The 20,866-nt window shown below is 45.5% G+C and overlaps 1 protein-coding gene across 2 annotated transcripts in view; it reads right to left on the reverse strand.

The window, feature by feature from the left end:
• The window catches only part of TBC1D8 (TBC1 domain family member 8), a 51,524-nt gene extending 31,089 nt beyond the window's left edge, over positions 1-20,435 (reverse strand). The window contains exons 1-2 of one of the 2 annotated variants that reach the window (XM_087758163.1): positions 20,294-20,435; positions 4,407-4,517 (exon numbers count right to left, since the gene is read on the reverse strand). In XM_087758163.1, the coding sequence (XP_087614289.1) occupies positions 4,407-4,517; positions 20,294-20,420 (238 nt within the window). In that variant the 5' untranslated portion in view covers positions 20,421-20,435. Of the gene's footprint in view, positions 1-4,361; positions 4,518-20,293 lie in introns of both variants that reach the window. The other variant, XM_087758162.1, reaches the window with a different exon arrangement.
• Between the last annotated feature and the right edge of the window lie 431 nt (positions 20,436-20,866).

The following is a 20,866-nucleotide window of genomic DNA, read 5'->3' on the forward strand; positions in this document are numbered from 1 at the left end:
TCGTAGCAGTATAGTTAGAGAAAAACAAAAACCTCATTGTTTTAGACAGTTAGTTTTAGTGCTTTTAGTTTTATCTTCTCAAATGCTCTCAGCCAGCAAATGCTGCATTAAAAGTCAAAGCAGAAAAAACAGCAAAACTTCGTCCTGGGCTGCTAGACTGCAGCTTATTTTGACATGACATTCCTTAAGCGCCCACTGGAAACCTTTGATTTACGTCCTGTTCCCAAAAGTCCCTGATCTTCCTTTCTCCCTCCCTGGGTACGCACATGCATACACCCCCCCACACACACACACACACACGCACACCCTTTGAGAGGAATACACATAGTCAGAATCTGCATCCTATTTGAAAAGCTCTCTATAATAATTAAAGTACCTAAAAATAAAAGAGTTTGGTTCAGCAATGCCTAAAAGGTCTAACAAGAGCACATTTCTGCCGTTTGGCGAAGAAATACAGCGAACAGAAAATCGTTGACAAATACAGGTCTTCAAATGTCTAAGGCTTCCTTCTCTAAGGATTTATTTGAGGGGTTTGCTGCTGTTGTTTTAAATATAATGTGTTCACACTAACTCCAGAAATAATATTTCAGTCACCACCTATTTGCTTTGGCTATTTCTGCTTGAAACTGAACTGTCGCTGCATCACACGATGACAGAAAAGTCAGCACAAGACGGGCAACATACAGGGCCATCAGGGGAAAATCTGGCCCCTCCAGATCTTACTGATCAGTGATTAAATGTTACAGGTAAAAAAGTAAGGTCAGCAGAAGTTGCTTTTCCTAATGCCTTGCTAGTGGAAGGAAGAAGTAGTTGGATGTAAGAGACATACAAATCACAGATTAATATAATAATAAAATTAATTTCAAATAGAAGACCCATTATCTCGAGATTTGATTTGTGTGTACATTAGAGATGCATCACGTTGCCTCACAACAAAAAAATGATAAATTTAGCTAAGGATTTTCCACTTTCCTCTGCTCTATTTTCCACGCAGAATGCCAACTGGCAGGGAAACTTTCCAAGCTTTAACTTCCTTGACAGGAAGGTCTTGTGATGGAACTTCATAAATATCATTAATCAAGGTTAAATAAAAAAAAAATCATTAAAGAAGAGACACTTAAATGCCCTTTCGGTAAAGAAAACAAGTTACTTCAATGGCTAAGAATGCCACAAATACAGTCATTTTATATTGAAATGGCTGCGCAAAGCAAATACCGAGTTGAATTTTTATTTCTGAGCAACTTAAAAGATACCAACTGTATGGGAGAGCTGGTGGGCTGCCTCTTGTGAAATAAGCCATGAGTAAGATGCCTTTCACAGCAGCATCCACATGGCTTGGACTGCTCTGAGCCTGGGCTCTGGCAGTGGCTATCTCCCAGGGAGGCTACTGCAATCTTTCCTGCCTTCCTTTAGGTATCTCCAGGGATTCTGCTCAAATACTGGAAGATCTCTTTGCCCCTTTCATTTGGCCAGGCCAGCTCCTCAGCTTTTCGGGTCCCTTCTTTATTTCTAATTTCCATTTCATGGCTTGAAGTCGTCCTATGATTTGTCCCAAGCATTGCCAATCTGTCTCCTTCTTCTTCCTGCGCCAATGCTCTGCACAGCATTTTATTCCACCTTTTACCCACCTTCTTTATGTGTCTGTGCCAAATGTATATTTAGTCTAACCACAGCCTCACTCCTCATAATCTCTTCTTTAAACCCACTTCTCACCAAACCCTGTTGCTCTCCCTCTCCCAAAACCTGCTTCGCTTAACTGTGACTTGAGTTGCTGTTTTGCCCACAAGCCTTCTGAAAGGAGTCGTATGTGGCTCTACACCAGGCCTGAGGTTAGGCTTTTTTTTTCCTGTACTGGTGTAACATGATTAACCATCTGGATTAAAACATCTCTGCCAGAACAGCCATGCTGGGAAGGGATCAGACTTCCTAGCAGCCCTTGGAGATTTGCAGAAGCCTGTAACAGAGATATGACCCTCACGCACATATTATCATTTAAGCCTACAGCTGCTGGAACAGAGGACTGCCAACGTACAATTAAAAAATGTCATTTTAATTAACTGCGTAATGACACGATGGCTATCCCTAATGAAGTTAACCAGGAGACTGGAAAGAGCTCCTGGAGCTGCTCCTTGTCCTTGTGATACATCAGGAACCTTAATTTGACTCGCTGCTCCTTCCAAATCCAGTAACAAAATTCTTAATGCCACGTTTGCATGAAGCACCTCGCTCAGACAGGACAGAGCTGGGCAAGCAGCAACAGCCACTTCTGCGCAGGGAAAGCCCTCCAGCTTTCTAAGCAAAGGGTCGGTCGGGTGATGCTGTTCCTCTGACTCCTATTGCCAGCGCCAGCTCTCCCCTGGACACTCACGTCAGGGTTGCACCGCAGAGATATTATTCAGAAACAATTTCTGCTACCATGGCTCTTCATTTCTGTGCAGCTCTGGCAACCGTGTAAGTCCTACCCACGCGGCATACAAAACAGAGCCTTCTGCTTTCCACTCTGTTATTATAAATCTCATTTTCTCAGGGCTGAGCATCCATTCAGAAGAGCCAAAGAGAATTCTAGAAGACATTAATCAAATAAGTTTATCTTACCAAAATCCTTAACCATTCCAACCAGGCAAGTTTTTGATTTGTAGTTTCTTTAAAATATAAAAAACAAACAAAAAAAACCCAAAAATTGTGGGAATAAGAGTGTGGCTAGGGCAAGGATCAGCCCCAGAAAAGAATATTACTTATATTCAAATGATGAAGAAGCCCATGACAGCAAAACTGAGCTTGCTTTTCCAGTGAAAGCTACCTGGCTTCATGAGAGGATTATAACAGCATGAAGCTCTTAAATTTCCCCATGAGATGGCATTATTTAAATATAAAAAGGAGGGCAGTAGGGATATAAAGTACAGAGCAATTGCAAAACCAAGAAAACCTAGCCACAACAAAAATAGCACAGACTTTACACAAGCTTCTTCACACACGATCTGGCACACGGAAAAATTCCTGTTATTAACAGGGACCATGCAGACGGGTCTCTGCTGAACCAAGGAAGGCATGCTGAATGAGCTTGTACAGAGGAAGGGGCGAAGACACAGATTGCCCCTTCCATTTAAAGGACTACTGTGTCAAGCACCATCAACAACATGTCAAAACTTACATTAGCTGACTAATGTAAGTTTTTACAGCTTGATCCGTGTAAGAAAGAACAGAATAGGATAGGATAGGATAGGATAGGATAGGATAGGATAGAATAGAATAGAATAGAATAGAATAGAATAGAATAGAATAGAATAGAATAGAATAGAATAGAATAGAATAGAATAGTCCAGTCCAGTCCAGTCCAGTCCAGTCCGTATAAGAAAGAATAGAATAGAATAGAATAGAATAGAATAGAATAGTCCAGTCCAGTCCAGTCCAGTCCAGTCCAGTCCAGTGGGAAGGGACCTTCAACGATCATCTAGTTCAACTGCCTGACTGCTTCAGGGCTGATCAGAGGGTAAAACATATTGTTAAGGGCATGGTTCAAATGCCTCCTAAACACTGAAAGGCATGGGGCATCGACCACCCCTGTAGGAACGCTGTTCCAGTGTTTGACCACCCTCTTGGTAAAAAAATGTTTCCTAATATCAAATCTGAACCTCCCCTGATGCAGCTTTGAACCATTTCCAAAGGAAAACCTGCTGTAAATTGCCATGCTACAACTGGAGAAGAAGGGATGAGAACAGCCCTGCAGACTGGCCAAGCAAGAACAGGATGAATGAAACAAGTGCATTCAGACGGCCTTTAGTGTGCCATGGCCAGGCTGCTGCAATTCACATCGATATCACTTTCCTGAAGATGAGCTCGACCTTCAGAGGCTGCAGAAGCACTGCAAAAGGGATTAGTGCACAACAAACCAGGCATTAGATATTCCCTCCTGACAACTTTACCTCCTAAATCATGTAGCATCTTCCAAATGCTCCAGTTATATTTCATTATAACCAAGTGTGGTAAGACATTTCGTAGTAAGCAAGTGAAAGACCAGACTAGCGAATGCCTAGGCTAAGTAGCTTCTTGCTTTAAGGAACTGTTACTACTGTAGGAAAAGATATGCGTATGAACAGAACAACACTACTTTGCAAGAGACAGAAATTAACGCAAAACACCCTCAGCTAAATGAGCCTTCTATAGAAACTTAATGTTCCTAGTTAACACTATTTCATCATTTCTACCTGGGATTTTAACCTGAGGTTAATTTGGTTGTTAAACAAGGTACAGGCAATAGCTTTCCACGCACACATTACTAGCTGGGGTTACCTTGAGCTTCTTGGACATGCAGACACTGACCATGCTCAGAATCGGTTTGGGGTTTTTTGTCTGTAACTCACCAATAGCTACGGCCCAGTAAACTTCTGATCCGTTCAATAACTCACCACATGCAATGGCAGAGTAAACCTGTGAGCCTGGAACTTGGAGTAAAATTCGAAACGGAGCAACGCGTGCATTAGAGTCTAACACGGCGTCCAGGGCACCAACCAAGCGACCTGCAAAGAAAAAGGGGGGGAAAGAGAATTAACACCAACTTTCACTTCTGTAGCCTGCATGTCCTTTCACATCTAAAGCCATAAAATTAAAATACAGAACGTAAAGATAACAATTCTTCTCCTATTTTATGCTGCGATGTGCAGATGCTCAAAATGCAAAAGGCAAACCAGATTAGAAGATCAAAAGCATACCGAGCTCTTTGTGTTTCCGATTCTGCCTCATATATATATATGCATATAATCACAGAATTGCAGTGGAAAGACCTGAGGGCACCTTGAGAACTTACCGTTCCAGCTCCGCTCTGAAGCTGGATAAATACACCTATGCCGTAAGTAGTGTTTGTCTAACCTGTTCTTCAAAAACTCCCACAACCAAGATGCAACAACGTCCCCGGCTAGCCTCTTCCACTATTTTCATTAAGTATTCTTACAGTGAAAAAAACCAAACAAACAAACAAGCCAACCACCACAATCTTAAACTTTCCTGCTGGCAATTAATCCTGCTCCCCAGAACACAGAGAGTAATTGGCCACAAGCATTTTTTACGTTAATGCTTGCCATACTGAAAAACTATCATCATAGTCGCCCACCTTTTAATGATTTCTCTTTTTCTAAAGAAACCCCAATCGCCTCATCTCGTCCTTATGGGCCATATTTTTCAAACAGCTCATTGTTCTTGAGTCAAAACTGAAATCTCCCCAGCTAATCTTTAAGCGTGACACTTCAAACTGGACATGATGCTCACTACCAGTAAGGTCTCAGCCATAAGAAGAGTGGAAAATCACCTCCTGTATCTTGTGTACACACCACCATATCCAAGAAAGCTTGCAGCAGTATCGCACTGTAAATCAGCACTTGACGTAAATACAGGCAAACTCATTTTGGAGAGCTGGAGCAATTACTGCCCCCAAAAAAGACTTTTGAGTCTGGAGGCCAGCTGGAGCTGCTGGCCTTTCCCATTGCCTCCCCCCAGCAGGCAGAACCAAGCTATGCATGAAAAAGTCATTCAAACACCGTAATTTGCAAGCTGGCATATTAAAGTAACTCAGAATTGGTTTATGTCACCTACAAACAGCAATTCAGGAGTAGCTTTATATCCAATTCCCCTATACTGTATGTCCTGCAGAGACACGACCTCCGATGGACTGGGATGGCAGACAGCGAGAAATGGCTTTACCATGTTTGCTTAAGCCACTGGTGTATCTAGGAAGTTTTCTGCAATACTATGTTTTTCCCTTTGCACATTTAATTTTTCCAACCTGTTGTATTTTTGTTCCTTCACCATTAACCCAACATAGAAGGAACTATTCTCAGCCTCCAAAAGTTTTGCCAGCCCTTGGCACCACGTGCAGTTTTTAGAATTGCATTATCCAGTCCATCACCTAAGTGATTAATGGAAACAATAAAATGAGACCTACGAAGTCCTCATTTGAAATGCCTTCTCACTTGGACAACAAACCACAGCTAATTAACTTGAGTACAGCACAACAAAGCAGCAGTGTAACCACTTTCTGGTCTAGGGGGTGTAAGAAGCTCACATGGAAGAGCACCAAAAACCTTCCGAAAGTGAAGAAAATTCCATCAAGTACTTCCTCCTTGCATTCGCGCACACCGTTGATGACGCTTTCAAAGCCAAGCAGAAGCTGGACACAACGTATTTTAAAACTGTACGGTGAGATATTGTTAGCACCAGTTTGCTTCTCAGCTAAACACATGTCCACATATTACAACCATCTATTTAAAATGGAGACCAGAGTTTGGAGACCAATAATACATATAATACCAGAAAATGCTAAATGCTCTCCTGTAACTGCAAGAAAAAGACACAAAAATTCATCCAAGTATAAAAGGTAGCAAATTATCTGTGCTCACAGAAAACAGAGCACCAACTTCAGTGTGCAGTCTTCAAAACAGCTGGATTAAAGCCAGTAAGATAGCATCAAATGATGCAGAGAACAAAAGTAGGGTTTGACTTTCAAATTTCAAAAGACTTGAGACATTACAAGAAAGAGAAAGAAGAAGAAACTTATGAAGTGCTGCGCATGTTTTCCCCTGATGATAGATCTAGGAGAAAGATTTCTTTTTCATTTCACTAAAGTAATGGAAAAAAGTCAACTAACGGTAAGTGCTACCAAAATCCCAAGAGAACGCTTAATGAACATCTGATTTGTGAGATACTTTTTTTTTTCAGAAATTATAAAAAAAAAACAAACACATGAAAGCACAGCAGTAGCTGCAAAATTTTGGTTTTACTTCTTAGCCTGTGCAAAATTAATTCCTTTTTCTGTTCCTTAATAACTGACCAGAAAAACCAATTCCTCTTCTCACTGTTTACTTCTGCTTACAATTTCCATTTTGCTTACCAACTATCAAAAAGTTTCCTCCTTCAACTGTGCAAAGAAAAAATCACCTCCCTCGTCTAAACTACCCATAGCTACAATATTAACTATATTCACTAAGGACAACAAAGCAGAGCCAGAACTAAGGATCAAAGAGAAGAACAAAAAGAGCACGGGCATCAGGATACCTGCCAGAATAAAGCCCAAGCATCCCGGCCACACGCCGGGAGTCCCTCTGAGGGCTTCACGAGGGCGCTGCACCCCACGCTTTGATCATCTGGAGCCAGCGCTGCGGCTGGCGGGGGTCCCATCCTGTCCTCTGCCAGGGGGGGCTCGCGGTGGGGTCGCTCCAGAAGGGACATAAGGACAGCAGGGGGAAATAAAAGCGAGTACAGCTACAGCCAAGCCTACCGAACACAGAGCAGCAACCTTGTTTGGCAGGACCCCATGACTGTGGTTTAGCATCCGTACTTGTGCAGTGGTTCAGCTGCAAGTGACATTGATGCTTAAGTGTCGAAAAATAAAGGAGAGACTGACAGAGGCAGAGAGGGGGGTGGAAACGGAATTACTGAGAGTGCATTTGCAGGAGCATGAAAAGGATTCAACACTAATAAATACACCCAGGCCTAATACAATAATTTAGTTGAAACTGAAGTAGCACAAAAATTACTAAAACCAGAGGCAAAATTTTTCCGATGTGAGTTGCCTTGTGCTCATTTGGGGTAACTTTCAAATCGTAACACTTGTGTTAGGCTTCTCACTGAAGCATCAAAAAATAAACAACCTAAAATCCCTAAGCAAACAAACACAAAACTTTACACAGTGCACTGATTTTGAAACAGGCTTTGAAAAATACCCAGCTTGTAAGCAAGCATCTTTCTAATAAAGTGTCCTAAGAGCTTGTTCCATGGAAGGATCTCTTACAAAATAGGGTCTGTTTATAAAATAAAAGGGTTTCTGGCTCACAGGTGTATATAAATCATATAAAGGGTCTCTGGCTCACATGTTGATGCATCAGCATGCCTTCAGTTAGGACGCAGCAGACCTCTTCTGTATCGCAGGCAACAGTGAGACCATTGATACCTTCAGGACAGTCAAAAATGAAAAGAAAACAGAAGCAGAGGGGGAAAACAGAGAAGAATTGCTACACTGGTTTCCTTCCCAAAATTCTCATAATTTTGTGGTTTGCTTTTTTTTACTCTCTGTGGGACAAGATTTTTGAGAGGACCTTAAAATCCCGAGTACCTCTTTCCCGTTAACAAGCCACTCCACCAACTTCTCGTCCGCTTTTTGACCTCCCAAGATGCAGAAGCATTTCAGGAAAGCAGTTAACTGTACAGTAACCGTGCTAAGGAAAGCTGCAGATGTAGGTTTGCAAAGCCTTCTGCTAAAGACGGCTGACAGAACATCGCAGATTCCTCAAAAGGTACAAGTTTCTTCATGCACAAAGCATATTTCCAGGCTAAAATTCAAACATAAGTTTCTGGTCTAATGTATACTTCTGACAAATATGGAGCAGAGGACAGAAGTAGTAGAAAAGGACACACTTCTACTGAATTATATGCTTCTCCTCAACAAATCTGATTACTTTAGCTGTAAGGTAGATTTCAGGCAAAGGGAACATCTATCTATGTTTGTTCAGAATTAAGTCTATAAAACAAATCTGGAAAACTTGCTACAATCCTACACCTTACTTCATAGTTTTTACTTCATTGAAACATCTACTTTTGGGCATATTTTATTGCTTCAATAGTGGAAATTGGAATACCTCAAAGTAAAACAGGAGTGTTGTACTTCTAATTGCAAATTGATTTTTATCAAATTTACATGTGTATTATAGATACAATACCATATGTACCATATAACTCAGGTATAAAAATTAGCACGGAATCATTTCAAATTCCACAACAGGTAGGGGGCATCTCCCTTTTACAGAGGTCACTCTCTAACCCAACGGGATGCAAACAGGACACCATGCACAATGAACTTGTTGCGCATTTCTTCACAGAAAAAAAAAAAAAAGTCAAGGGTATTTTATAACGATTGGGTTCTCAAATGAGCTATCCCAAGCGCACCACTCTTCATCTTTAAACACGTCGTTCCTTATATGCCCCCAGAAAGATAAAAGATCCCATTACAAGTTATCCTATGCCATGCTCATAACTAATCTAGAAAAAGGAACATGTTTACAGTAAGTTAATCTAACACTAATTTCTACTAAACATACCGTGTCTTTCAAACTAAAGAATGCAGGCTCCTTTCCCAGATCGGTGTTCATTATCCACATGGTATTTCAAAAATTCTTTTAAACTTCTGAGACACTGGACAGAGGGTGATTAAAGCCGAACCCAAACTAAAAGCTGGAACTGAAAAACTATCTATTATTTCCATCTTTTAGGACAATACTCAAGAGACAGTCCAAAGCACTAACAATTACACCTGGCTCAACAGCGCAGGAATTAAGGAACCCTCTACAAAGAGCAAGACAATTTCTGCTTACCTCCATCATATTTTAAAGGCCTTAAAGGCAAATTTTTCAGAACTACTCAAATGCCTTCCCATAAATGGGGTGGTCACTTCAGCAGCTAAGCCATGCTGCAAGGCAGAGGGACTTCGACTGATCACTTAGGAGTCTGGGACCAATGAATTAATAAAATCTTAAAAAAATAAAACAAAAAGGCAAAAGGCCAAAGCTGCTATTGCTTTTTTTTGGGGGGAAACGAAAAAAAAAAAAGCAGAGTTAAATCTAAGGCTAAGTGACAAGGAAGCCTGCAGTACCACAATACTGAGCAACGTTATAGTTTTACTTTGTTTTTAAATAAGGCATCTGGTCCCCACAGCCAGAATATTTTGCTTAACACAAACTCATAAATTCATTACAAAGTGGGAACTGCAGGTCAATGTAGTTCAAAGAAGCAATACCATGTGGTATCTGCAATTAGTTGGTAAGAAACTCTGACGGCACTTTTAAAAGCTGGGGAGCAGCGGGCCGGGTGCGGGGCACCAGGAGGCACCTCTTCTCACCCATGTGCCACAGCCCTGAACCTCCCAAATCAAGCGCTTACACCCGCTCTCCCAAAACCAAAGGGGTCACACAGAAGACAGAGCCCAGCCTGTGTCTCCAGCATGCTGGGGAACAGCTTTAGCCACTCTACAAGCAAACCGACTACTGCAGAAGTTTGAAGCAGAGAGAAAACTGCCTTCCCCCTTCTCCTTGGCCTACTCTGAAAAAAAAAAAAAAAAAAGACTTGAGGTTTCCATTGCACCTGAGACCAGCACAGCTGGACAGATGTGCAACAAGGCCTGCCTTAACGATATCTGCCAAATCGAGCCCTTCCGAGAAAACAGGCAGAGAGCCACCACCACAGTACCTGAACCCAAACCAATTTGCCAAGATGCTCAGCTCCTCCAAAGCTGAGGCTGCTCTCGGCCGCAGGCACCTGGCACTTCTGAAGGTCAGAAAAGTGGTGGCACCGGGCGGTCTCTAGGGTCCGCAGTGACTGCTCGGTGGCTGCTCTGCAGGGCCATGCAGAAGGGCAGCTGGTGGCTATGCTCTCCTGTATCCCGCTAAAATCCCCATTTTAAATACTCATACCCTTTTTTTCAATCAGACTAGGTCACTTCTGTAAGACAAACCCACCAAATTGAGGGATTTATGATTACAGCCACAGTCCAGCATCCTGCCAGGCTCCTGCGCCAGTACAAAGCCATGAAGCGCAAAGCACACCTCTGAATTCATCCTCGGGAGCTCACTGCTGCTTTTCACTGCTGCTCGCTACTTCTGCTCCTCCATCAGAAATCTGGGGGCTGGAAGGAAAACAAGCCCAGGAAGCAAAAGCAGCAGTCTGACAAAACGAATATGTTACCAGAAAGGAGAATGCTCTTCCCGGGAAGTGGAAGGAGCTAACAGTACAGGTTGCTTCCCAGAGGATGCAGTTTCACAATGAGAGTTAACAGCGGCAAGAGGCACTCTAAGCTGTTCACACATGCGAATTGGGAGAAAAGAGCAAATCAAACATTTCAGATGACCATAAAAATAAAGCTGGGGTTTTTTTAGGACAGTGAAATTGAACTAACAGCTCCAATAAAGCAGAATTAATCTCGGCTCTTTGAGGCAGAGAAGCACTCCATACCCTGAATCCGAATTATACTTCACATAGTTTCCACCATCTCACAATGATTTGCAAACAATTAAGAGTCTCACGATAGCCATGGCGGGCAGCAGTGGGGCAGCTGAACGAGCAGCCCACCACCAGGCAGCAGAACCGGGAAGGATACATGGATGTCCCCGTTCCCCAGCCCCCCACCATTCCTGTGCTCCAGCTGCAGCAGAAAGGTGGTTTTCACATCAACCAGGATAACCCCAGCCTGCCAAAAGGGCACTTCTGGGACGGCACCAAATAGCAGGGGTTGCTCGCCTGGCTCTGCGAGGCATCTCAGAAGCACTCCCTAGGAGCAATGTCCTTGCTGAGAAAGGGATGCGGGGGTTAGGAAGCTGGCTCCCACTGGCCTCAACCACCCCACCATGCAGGGGCCTTAACTGTTGACCACAACCCCGGCGCTGGCCCAAGGCGAGACCCGGAGCTGAGATGCACTGAGGACCACCTCTGTCTTCATCCTCACCTCTTACAGCCCAGCCAGAGAGCACCGCTCATCCCACAGGCGCTGGAGTAGGATACAACCCAAGACAGTGAGCTTGAAGCTACTGCTGGCCAGTGGTGGCCCCCAGCATAAATGTTTGGGGACGTCTCTAGGTCTTTCATACCATCTTGATTTGGTTTCTCTAAAAGTTCAAAACTCAGATGTTTAACAGGTTGTTACTTCCACTTAGGCCTCCCTAAAATCCACATTTTTGCTGGATAAGAGCACCGGCAGTTATGCAAGGTCACTAATGACAACGGCTCAATATCTTGGCTTTACACTGGCCACTAGCTTTGCTGAATTCTGCAAAACTATATAAACAGGTTTTTACAATACAATACAGCACCCATGAGAGAGTATTTCTTATTAGGCTTCCCCCACAAAAAACAAAAGCTGCAGAACTTATTTGGGCAAGTACATAAGAAAAAGGATGAAGGAGGACTCCTCCAAGGGCTGTAGGAAGGCTGTGTTTCCTTTGCAATGATAAGGGCTCACCACACTTTAAGATAAGCACAGACAACATTAGATTTCAGCGTAAACACCTAATGCTCCAAGCATTTATTCACCTAGGGAAATACCAACATTCAAGCCCTTACATTACTTCCAACGTGGGCTTTGCCAGATCAAACACTGCCACTAGGTAAATTTGGTTTTGTTATTTTTTTTTCCCAATCTGGCTTGTAGAAACAAACTGAAACAATTTGTTTAATCATTATTCCTCTCTCCCATTGCTCTGGGGAGGCTGGACATGAGAAACGAGGGGAGCTCGGGCATGTCACTGCAGAGGTCAGTGTCCCGTGGTCCTCGTGACTCCCTTATCCCTGGGTGTGATGCTGAGACCTTGCTCTGGCGTCGGACCACCGCGTGGGGAGGGAAAGACCACACTGGGGAAAGAGAAGTGAGCTGAACCGTGCATTCGCTCTCCCAGGATGGCAGAAACAGCACGGCAGCCCTGGGGCACTGGTTATTCCTCCTCACCCCTGCTTCCCCACACAGGCTGTTTCCCCAGGCGGGCATGCTGCCATGGCAGGGCTCTCACAGCTGCTTATCTCAGTCCTCTGCCATCAGTCTAGGTCAGGCCAAGCCTATTTTTGTAGCCCCGAAGGCTGCAGAGCCAAATGCTTCGATTCTCACATTACAAGTGAAAATACCTGAAACTGTTTTCCACCTGAAAACGGACAAGAAGGTGGGATGTACAAGGTGCTGCTGCAGTCCTGTAAATTACCCGGACACAGGGCACTACTTGGGGCAATACAAAAAAGTCTCTCGTTTTTGGTGGGTGCTGTAAATAATGCTGAAGAGACCGATCTAGCGTTACTTAAAACTCTGCCACCACAGACACGCTCAATTATTTTATAAGGAAAATGTGTTTCCTGTGAGGGTGGTGAGATACTGGAGCAAGTTGCCCAGATGTGGATGCCCCATCCCTGGAAGTGTTCACGGTCAGGTTGGATGGTGCTCTGAGCAACCCAATCTAGTAAAAGATGTCCCTGCCCATGACAGGGGGGTTGGACTAGATGATCTTTGAAGGTCCCTTCCAACCTAAACCATTTTGTGATTTTCCTGCCTTTTTCTGTGCCATTTGGCCTCCACAACACAAAAATAAAAAGCCATCATAGCTGTTCACTGCATTACAGCGTTGCACAGGCTCTTGGTCAGTCCCTAAGCAGACACAACCCAGCCCCACCTCTCCATGCACAGGTACACCCTTGCCTTTAATACTAGTGATTAACACAACCTTAGCATTTCAACACAAGCACCTGCATTTCACCTTACCCATCTCAGCTGTGCCTTAGGAGCAGGAAACCCACCCCAGAAAGGCAAGCAGAGGAGCCAGAGCAGCATGCACAACTCAGGAGGGCTGGGAGTCGGGAATAAGACCAGTTGTTCTCCAGGTACCCAGCCCCCTGAGCTAGAAGACAGCGAATGGGAGCAGAATGAAGCCCCTATAATCCAAGGGGATTAGCGACCTGCTACACCATGTAGATACACACAAGTCTACGGTGGCCACACGGGATCCACCCAAGGGTACTGAGGGAGCTGGCGGAGGTGCTCACCAAGCCACTTTCCATCATCTGTCAGCAGTCCTGGCTAGCCAGGGAGGTCCCAGTCAACTGGAGGTTAGCAAATGTGACACCCATCTATAGGAAGGGCCAGAAGGAGGATCCAGGGGAACTACAGGCCTGTCAGCCTGGCCTCAGTGCTGGGGAAGGTTACGGAGCAGATCACCCCGAGTGCCATCACATGGCATGTACAGGACAGCCAGGGGATCAGGCCCAGTCAGCATGGGTTTATGAAAGGCAGGTCCTGCTTGACTCACCTGGTCTCCTTCTATGACAAGGTGACCCGCTCAGTGGACAAGGGAAAGGCTGTGGATGTTGTCTACCTGGACTTTAGTAAAGCCTTTGACACCATTTCCCACAGCATTCTCCTGGAGAAACTGGCTGCTCATGGCTTGGATGGGTATACTCTTCACTGGGTAAAAAACTGGCTGGATGGCTGGGCCCAAAGAGTGGTGGTGAATGGAGTTAAAACCAGTTGATGGCCAGTCACAAGTGGTGTTCCACAGGGCTCAGTACTGGGGCCAGTTCTGTTTAATATCTTTATCAACGATCTGGATGAGGGGATCAAGTGCACCGTCAGTAAGTTTGCAGACAACACCAAGTTGGGTGGGAGTGTTGATCTGCTGGAGGGTAGGAAGGCTCTACAGAGGGATGTGGACAGGCTGGATCAATGGGCCGAGGCCAACTGTATGAGGTTCAACAAGGCTCAGTGCCAGGTCCTGCACTTCAGTCACAACAACCCCATGCAACACTACAGGCTTGGGGAGGAGTGGTTGGAGAGCTGCCTGGCAGAAAAGGACCTGGGGGTGTTGGTCAACAGCTGGCTGAATATGATCCAGCAGTGTGCCCAGGTGGCCAAGAAGGCCAATAACATCCTGGCTTGTATCAGAAATAGTGTGGCCAGCAGGACCAGGGAGGTGATCGTCCCCCTGTACTTGGCATTGGTGAGGCTGCACCTCAAATACTGTGTTGAGTTTTGGGCCCCTCACTACAAGAAGGACATGGAGGTGCTGGAGCGTGTCCAGAGAAGGGCAACAAAGCTGGTGAAGGGTCTACAGCACAAGTCTTATGAGGAGCGGCTGAGGGAGCTGGGGTTGTTTAGCCTGGAGAAGAGGAGGCTGAGGGGAGACCTTATTGCTCTCTACAACTACCTGAAAGGAGGTTGTAGCAAGGTGGGGGTCGGTCTCTTCTCCCAAGTAACAAGCAATAGAACAAGAGGAAACAGCCTCAAGTTGCGCCAGGGGAGGTTTAGGTTGGATATTAGGAAAAATTTCTTCACCAGAAGGGTAGTCAAGCATTAGAACAGGCTGCCCAGGGAGGTGGTTGAGTCACCATCCCTGGAGCTATTTAAAAGACGGGTAGATGTGGTGCTTAGGGCCATGGTTTAGTGGTGGACTTGGCAGTGCTAGGTTAACGGTTGGATCTGATGATCTTAAAGGTCTTTTCTTACCTAAACAATTCCATGATTCTATGAATCAGGGTGCCCGGCTTTGCAAGTAGGAGCCTGGCCCTCCCACTGCTATCCTCCCTCCTTCCAGCCAAATGCTCTGACAGAGAAGCCACCCTCTTAGGAAAGAGCTTATAAGCATGCATTCTCCTTAAAAAATGTTACAGTAAAATAAAGAGAAAAAAAAAGAAGAGGAAAAAAACCTGCCGATCTGAATTCCAGCTGTGGGCCAGGCTAGATAACATTTTGACAAGAGTCCAAGCTTTCAGTAAAGCGTTTGGATTTCCCCCTCTCCTTGTGCAAGGCTTCAGAGGGAGCTCTTCCTTAAGAAAACGAAACCATGAATACAGACAGTAAGCACTACCACTATCCTTTATTAAGATCATTATTGTGGCATCTTCCTCTCCTCAATCTGCTGCATTTAAAATAAAAGCATCTTTTTTTTTTTTTTTTTTTAAATTAGAGCTCAGTTTGAGCCTTTATCTATCAGTAGCTTGTTTTGGTATCTTGGACATATTTTAAGACAGAAAGGCAAGCCGCTTTGAAGACTGTATTGGGACAGATCTTTTAATATGCTGTTCATTTTGCCTTTCACTCATCCAAAAGGTAAGGCAGTTTACGGGGATACCCATTTGCATTCTCTGCTAAAAATCCAAGTCTTTACCATATTTTTGACCCTCTCACGCTACAATGTAATGAACAGGGGCAATCTAGACCGATTCTCCATCTGTGTCGCAGAAGCCCTCCACCTCCATGGTCCCCTCGCTGCCTTTCTCTGATATAGACTCTATTATGAAATTATTTACCCAGACCTTGCAAGCCGCACAGGGCTACTAAAAGCTGATGTATTTACGATGATTACAGTACTGTTTCGACTGGAGAGTATGAAAGAGCAGCAAAAGATCTTTTGCTTTTTTAATTTCCATAAAAAGAACAGAGACCTTATCAATAGCCATTTTTCTGTATGCATCAAAAAATTAAAATCCAGGCAAAGGGAAAATAAGGAAGGGAGCTCTTATCATGTAACTGGTCAGATCTCCATTCATAACCCAGAGGTGATCTATAGATCAGTTTGAAAGCTATCACCCTGCAAGAATTTTATTTAAAAGAAAAAAATAAAATCCTAAGATGGGAGTTTACTTCAATTGCTGGCATATAGCTCAAGAAGTCTATTTATTGTGGTTATCATATTTATTTTTATTAAAGGAATAACAAGGCTCAGATTCATATACAGAAGATACTTCTTTTTGCCAGTGTATTATCTTATATTTAAAGCTGTGAACCATAAAGGTTTATATGAGCTGGAGAAGAAATTAATTTCTTTTTAAAATGTTCGTCCTCTGAGAGTTGCAAACGATGAAAGACCACATCCAGCTTGGAAAGTGCCATGAGCTGAAAATGGAGCTTGGAAGAATAGCAGGGGGAAATATCACAACTAAATTAAAAACACGGGTAAAACAGGAACAAAACATAATCTTTTATTGATCTACTTCAAGCAAGAAGTTAAAGCAGCACTGTATCTCCAAAAGTAAAGATAAAAAGCTGCTTGAAACAAGAGTTCATTTTAAAATTTTATTTAACCTTATTTATAAGAAGGAAAATACGTATTAAGTATCACAAGTATTTAAAAGAATCCTAAGTGGGTTTTTGTATACTAAGAGTGTGCAATGTGAAGTACTGTGTAAACAGTAACTGCAAAGCGAGCTGCTTGGGAAGAGTGAAAACCTACCCTCGCTCCAGTGCCCGTGATGAAACCATTCCCAACACCTCCCAGAACAAGCAGTTTTGCTGTCAAAATGCACAGAACCGATCTAATCAAACAGGAAGGTGAATGAAGCTTTCAACATCCCCTAATAAAAATGAAAGCAGTGATTCACTTATAGGCTAAACCATCTTGCACGATTCTACCCTAAGGGATTTGACAGTATTTTTGACTACTGATGGCATCGCAACCTTATCTCTAATATGTAACCTCAGAACTAAGGATATCAGCAAGTACCAAATCCAACTAACTTTGACGTGTTAATCATGGCTACATTGCAAGTCTTTTTGTAGGGATAGCTAAAGAGGTCTCCAATTAGGGGGGAAAAAAAAAAAAAACCAACCCAGAACCAATAGAAATTGCTGAGCCAAATAATTTTTTTAAATCTGTAACTTAAAATTTGTTTTAAAATTATCTATTAGTTAAAAAATTATAATTCCATTTCTGTAAATTATTTCTAAAACATTTCCAATTTCCTTCCTAAGTCTCTGATCCAACAGATCTCTCGAGTAGAGATCCAGGTAAAGTGGCAAGTTAAACCTTTACTTGAAAAGCATATCCCCCAGGAAGACAGAAACCAGAATGACACTGGTCAGGTAATGAAGAGTTAAACACAGCCTCCACCATTTTTTTTGGTACCCACTGCTTGCAAGCCCCGTGTGCATTCAGTAACTGCTCTAGGACGCAAATTAAATAACAGCAGTAAACACAGCCTCTCTCTTACAGACATCTGCTCAGAGCCTGACTGAAACACAGTACTCAAAGAAAGAAACGTAGACACAGAAGAAAAGCGCTTCTGTGTGAGAGATCTTCTCTAGTCCACCCTTCAGGAATTAAATCCACATAAAATATACCCTCCAGCTGTGCTAACTTACTCTTACGTAACGGATAAAATGCCCTCGTAATCGACAAAATGCCCTCGTAAGGAGAGAGAAGTGTCCTAGAAGAAAATAAAAACATGCAAATATGAGAATAGGGCCATAAAACAGATGTCCTCACATAGGTTCAGTGCAAATACCATGTTGTAGTAACACGCACAAGGGCAGCTCAGGAGTTGAACCCTTCTACCCTGTTTAAAGCAGATGACATCCCGGGTGGTCCGCTGCCCCATCTGCAGCCTTTACTTATGAAACCCAGTCTTCTGTTCTGCTGAACCCACATGGGTCTAACGCAGCCTGAGGATACGCAGCCTCCTCCTCACCAGAGGAGCTCTGAGATTCTCTTCTACCACAGCACCTGCTTTCACATACAGGACCTTCGCATCTTTGAAACTTCTACCTTTCCATCAAACTTAACTGCAACTGGCCAGGGCTCAATTTACTAAAGGGAAAAGAAAACAGATGTGGATGTTGTTTTCACTTAAGCTTTGCTTCCCCAGTAAAACAAACAAAATCTTCTAGCTTACGGCTCTACAGCTTGGTAGACCATACTCTGAAATATGGTAGTGCTTAATTGCCCTTTGTATCTGCCAGTTTGGAAAAGGCAGGTGCTAACACAGTGTCTCTATAGCCACGTAAAGCAAGGATCAGGAGGTAAGCTTTGCACCAAAAGCAGAGTTACCGGCAAAGCCCGACTGTTTCTCAGTACAGGTCTCCATTTCACTCGCCCCAAGTAAAAACTGTGAAAAAAAATTAAGCTATCCATCTAACTCCAGCTATGCTTAATGCTCCCCCACACTTGCTTTTTGTTTATAAAACTCTAATTTCTAAGCCCTTTTAAATACAAACATTTCCAAGTGGTTCAAGAGACTGTCAGAATTTACAGTTCCCTCGGAAAACTGTCTTGAGACAGGAGCGGCTTTCCTTTGCCAGCCAAAAAAGATTTATGCAAGCCCGTGCACTGTAGATTCAGCAAAATGATTCACCTGAAACTTAAGCAGAGAGAAAAGCAGTTTGTTTGGTTTAAGCTTGCAAATTTCTGCCGCGGAAAGCTCAGGCACGAGGAGCTAACATTTGTGGATCTGAACCTCATGATTGTCTTGGACCTAAATCAAGCAGCTGTAAACAGCTATTTTTAACTCTGAAAATTAATCCAGATCGTCCTTACAATCACAAAAGAGCGGCCTATGACTTCCACACAGGAGGGCAGGGGAGAACACGAGGGTAGACGGTTGTTTAACTCAATGGCAAAACTTCCATGAACCTTATGACAGCTAGCGTTTCATTAGCAATACATTGATAACATGAGACCCACCAAGCCACAGTGAAGTTTTGTGCTCCTTTATGACTCCACGGCTAGGACAAGCTCTGATTTAAAACAAAACAAAACAAAACAATAATGCAGAAAGCAGTATTATCGCCTGGCAAGGGTCAACGGCTCAGGAGCAAAAGGTTTTAATAAAATAAATATCAAACCTGATAATGTAGCTTCTTAAACTGCCTAGGAAATAGTAATTTTGAAAATACATGACTGTTCTTTCAAATATACAAACTACCATTAAAAATTCTGATTTTTAAAAGATGCAAACCAGCCTCATCTGCTTTTACACTGTTAAGCTGTATTATTTCTCCAAAGTATTGTTTATTTGTTTGAATTCAGTTGTTGACGCCTTTGAACCAAAAGTTTGGCCCAGATTCCTTGCTCGGTTACTCTACGACGTCAACTCAGCCTAACGCAACGTTCTGGCTGGAGATGCACAGATCTATACCGCTGCGAGGGCAGAGCGGGATCCCTGTTCTTCACGTATATCCTTCGCTACGCGTACCTAGAGTGCCACATGGATACAACGTGCCTCATCTACAGCCGCGTAAGGCATAGTATAACTAATGCAAAAATAAGTCGGAATCCACTTTTCCACAGCGCTGAATTAACAGCCCTCTCCCGTAACGCACGTATCGGCCAGAAGTCAGAAGTCCTATATGTATTTATATAGCTCCCATTATAAAGGGGGGGGTCAGCGCAGGTGGCGACCGGTCGGGGGGCACAGGGGGCAGAGCCCAGCAGGGCCGCCACCAGCAGCCCCCCGCCACCTCCCGTCGCCGAGCCCAGGGGCCTCCGCCCGGTGCCCGACCCCGACCCGCCGGCAGCTCCCCCCAGCCACCGGCCCCGGGCACCGGCGCGGCTGCCCCGCACCGCGGCTGACGGGCTCCCAGCTTGCCCGTAGTCACGTTTAAGAAAGCCGCCGGGAGGGGGAGAGAGGGGAAATAAAAATAAAGTGGCTTTAGCGGCGCTCAAGGCTACAGAAGCACGAAACTGCTCCCGAGGCAACTCGGGGGGAGCCGGGGCCGCCCCCACGGCCCGGCCGGCGGCAGCCTCCGCACCGCACCGCACCGCGTCCCCGCCCTCCCCGCTCCGCGCTGTCCTCCGGGCCGTGCCGAGCCGAGCGAGCCGAGCCGAGCCGTGCCGGCCCGGCGAGGGGCCCCGCCGCGGGCCGAACAAAGAGGCCGCTCCCGCCTCCCGCAGCCCGCCCCGCCGGCGGGTCCCCCCGGCGCGGCCAAGTTCCCGCGGGGCAGAGCGGCGGCAGGGGGGGACCGGCCGCCCGGCCCGGCCCGGCGCCCCGCCGAGCCCCCCGCGCCAGCAGGTACCGGTGAAGCGCCCGCCGCCGTCTCCGTGGCCCCGACGCCGCTGCAGGATGAAGTAGCCGCTGCTCTTCTGCGTGACCCACAGCTTGAGGGCGTTTTTCAGCAGCACCTCCTCGGGCTTCAGCCACATCTTTCCCCGGCTCGGAGCTCCTCTCTCTCTTCCCCCCTCCCGCCCCCCGAGCCCGCCCGCCTGCCCCCCGCCGCGCCGCGCCGCACCGCGCAGCGCCGCAGCCCGGCTGCCCAGGTCACATCGCCCCCCGCGGGCTGCGCGGTGCGGCGCCGGCTCCGGCTCCCTCCGTGCGGGCCCGGCCGCCGGGGAGGAGCCGAAGGCGGAGCCCGGGTGGGAGCCGCCTTTTCCGCGGAGCCCGGGGCTTTGCGCGGCGGGGGTAGCTCCGCGCCGCCGGGCGGCTACGGCGGAGGTTGCGGGAGGGGGGCTCCGGCGGGAGGGAGGGGGTCCGGTTCTCCCTCTCGGGGGTCTCACGGCGCCCCGAGCCCCCCACGCAGCACAGCGGGGTTCCCACGGCACCGCGGGCTCCCGGCGCGTCCCCCGGCCCCGCAGCCCGGCGCACAGGCGGC

This window comes from Nipponia nippon, unplaced genomic scaffold (genome assembly GCF_047370975.1).
Source record: "Nipponia nippon isolate SJK-2023a ecotype South Korea unplaced genomic scaffold, ASM4737097v1 scaffold_2, whole genome shotgun sequence".
NCBI classification, from domain to species: domain Eukaryota; kingdom Metazoa; phylum Chordata; class Aves; order Pelecaniformes; family Threskiornithidae; genus Nipponia; species Nipponia nippon.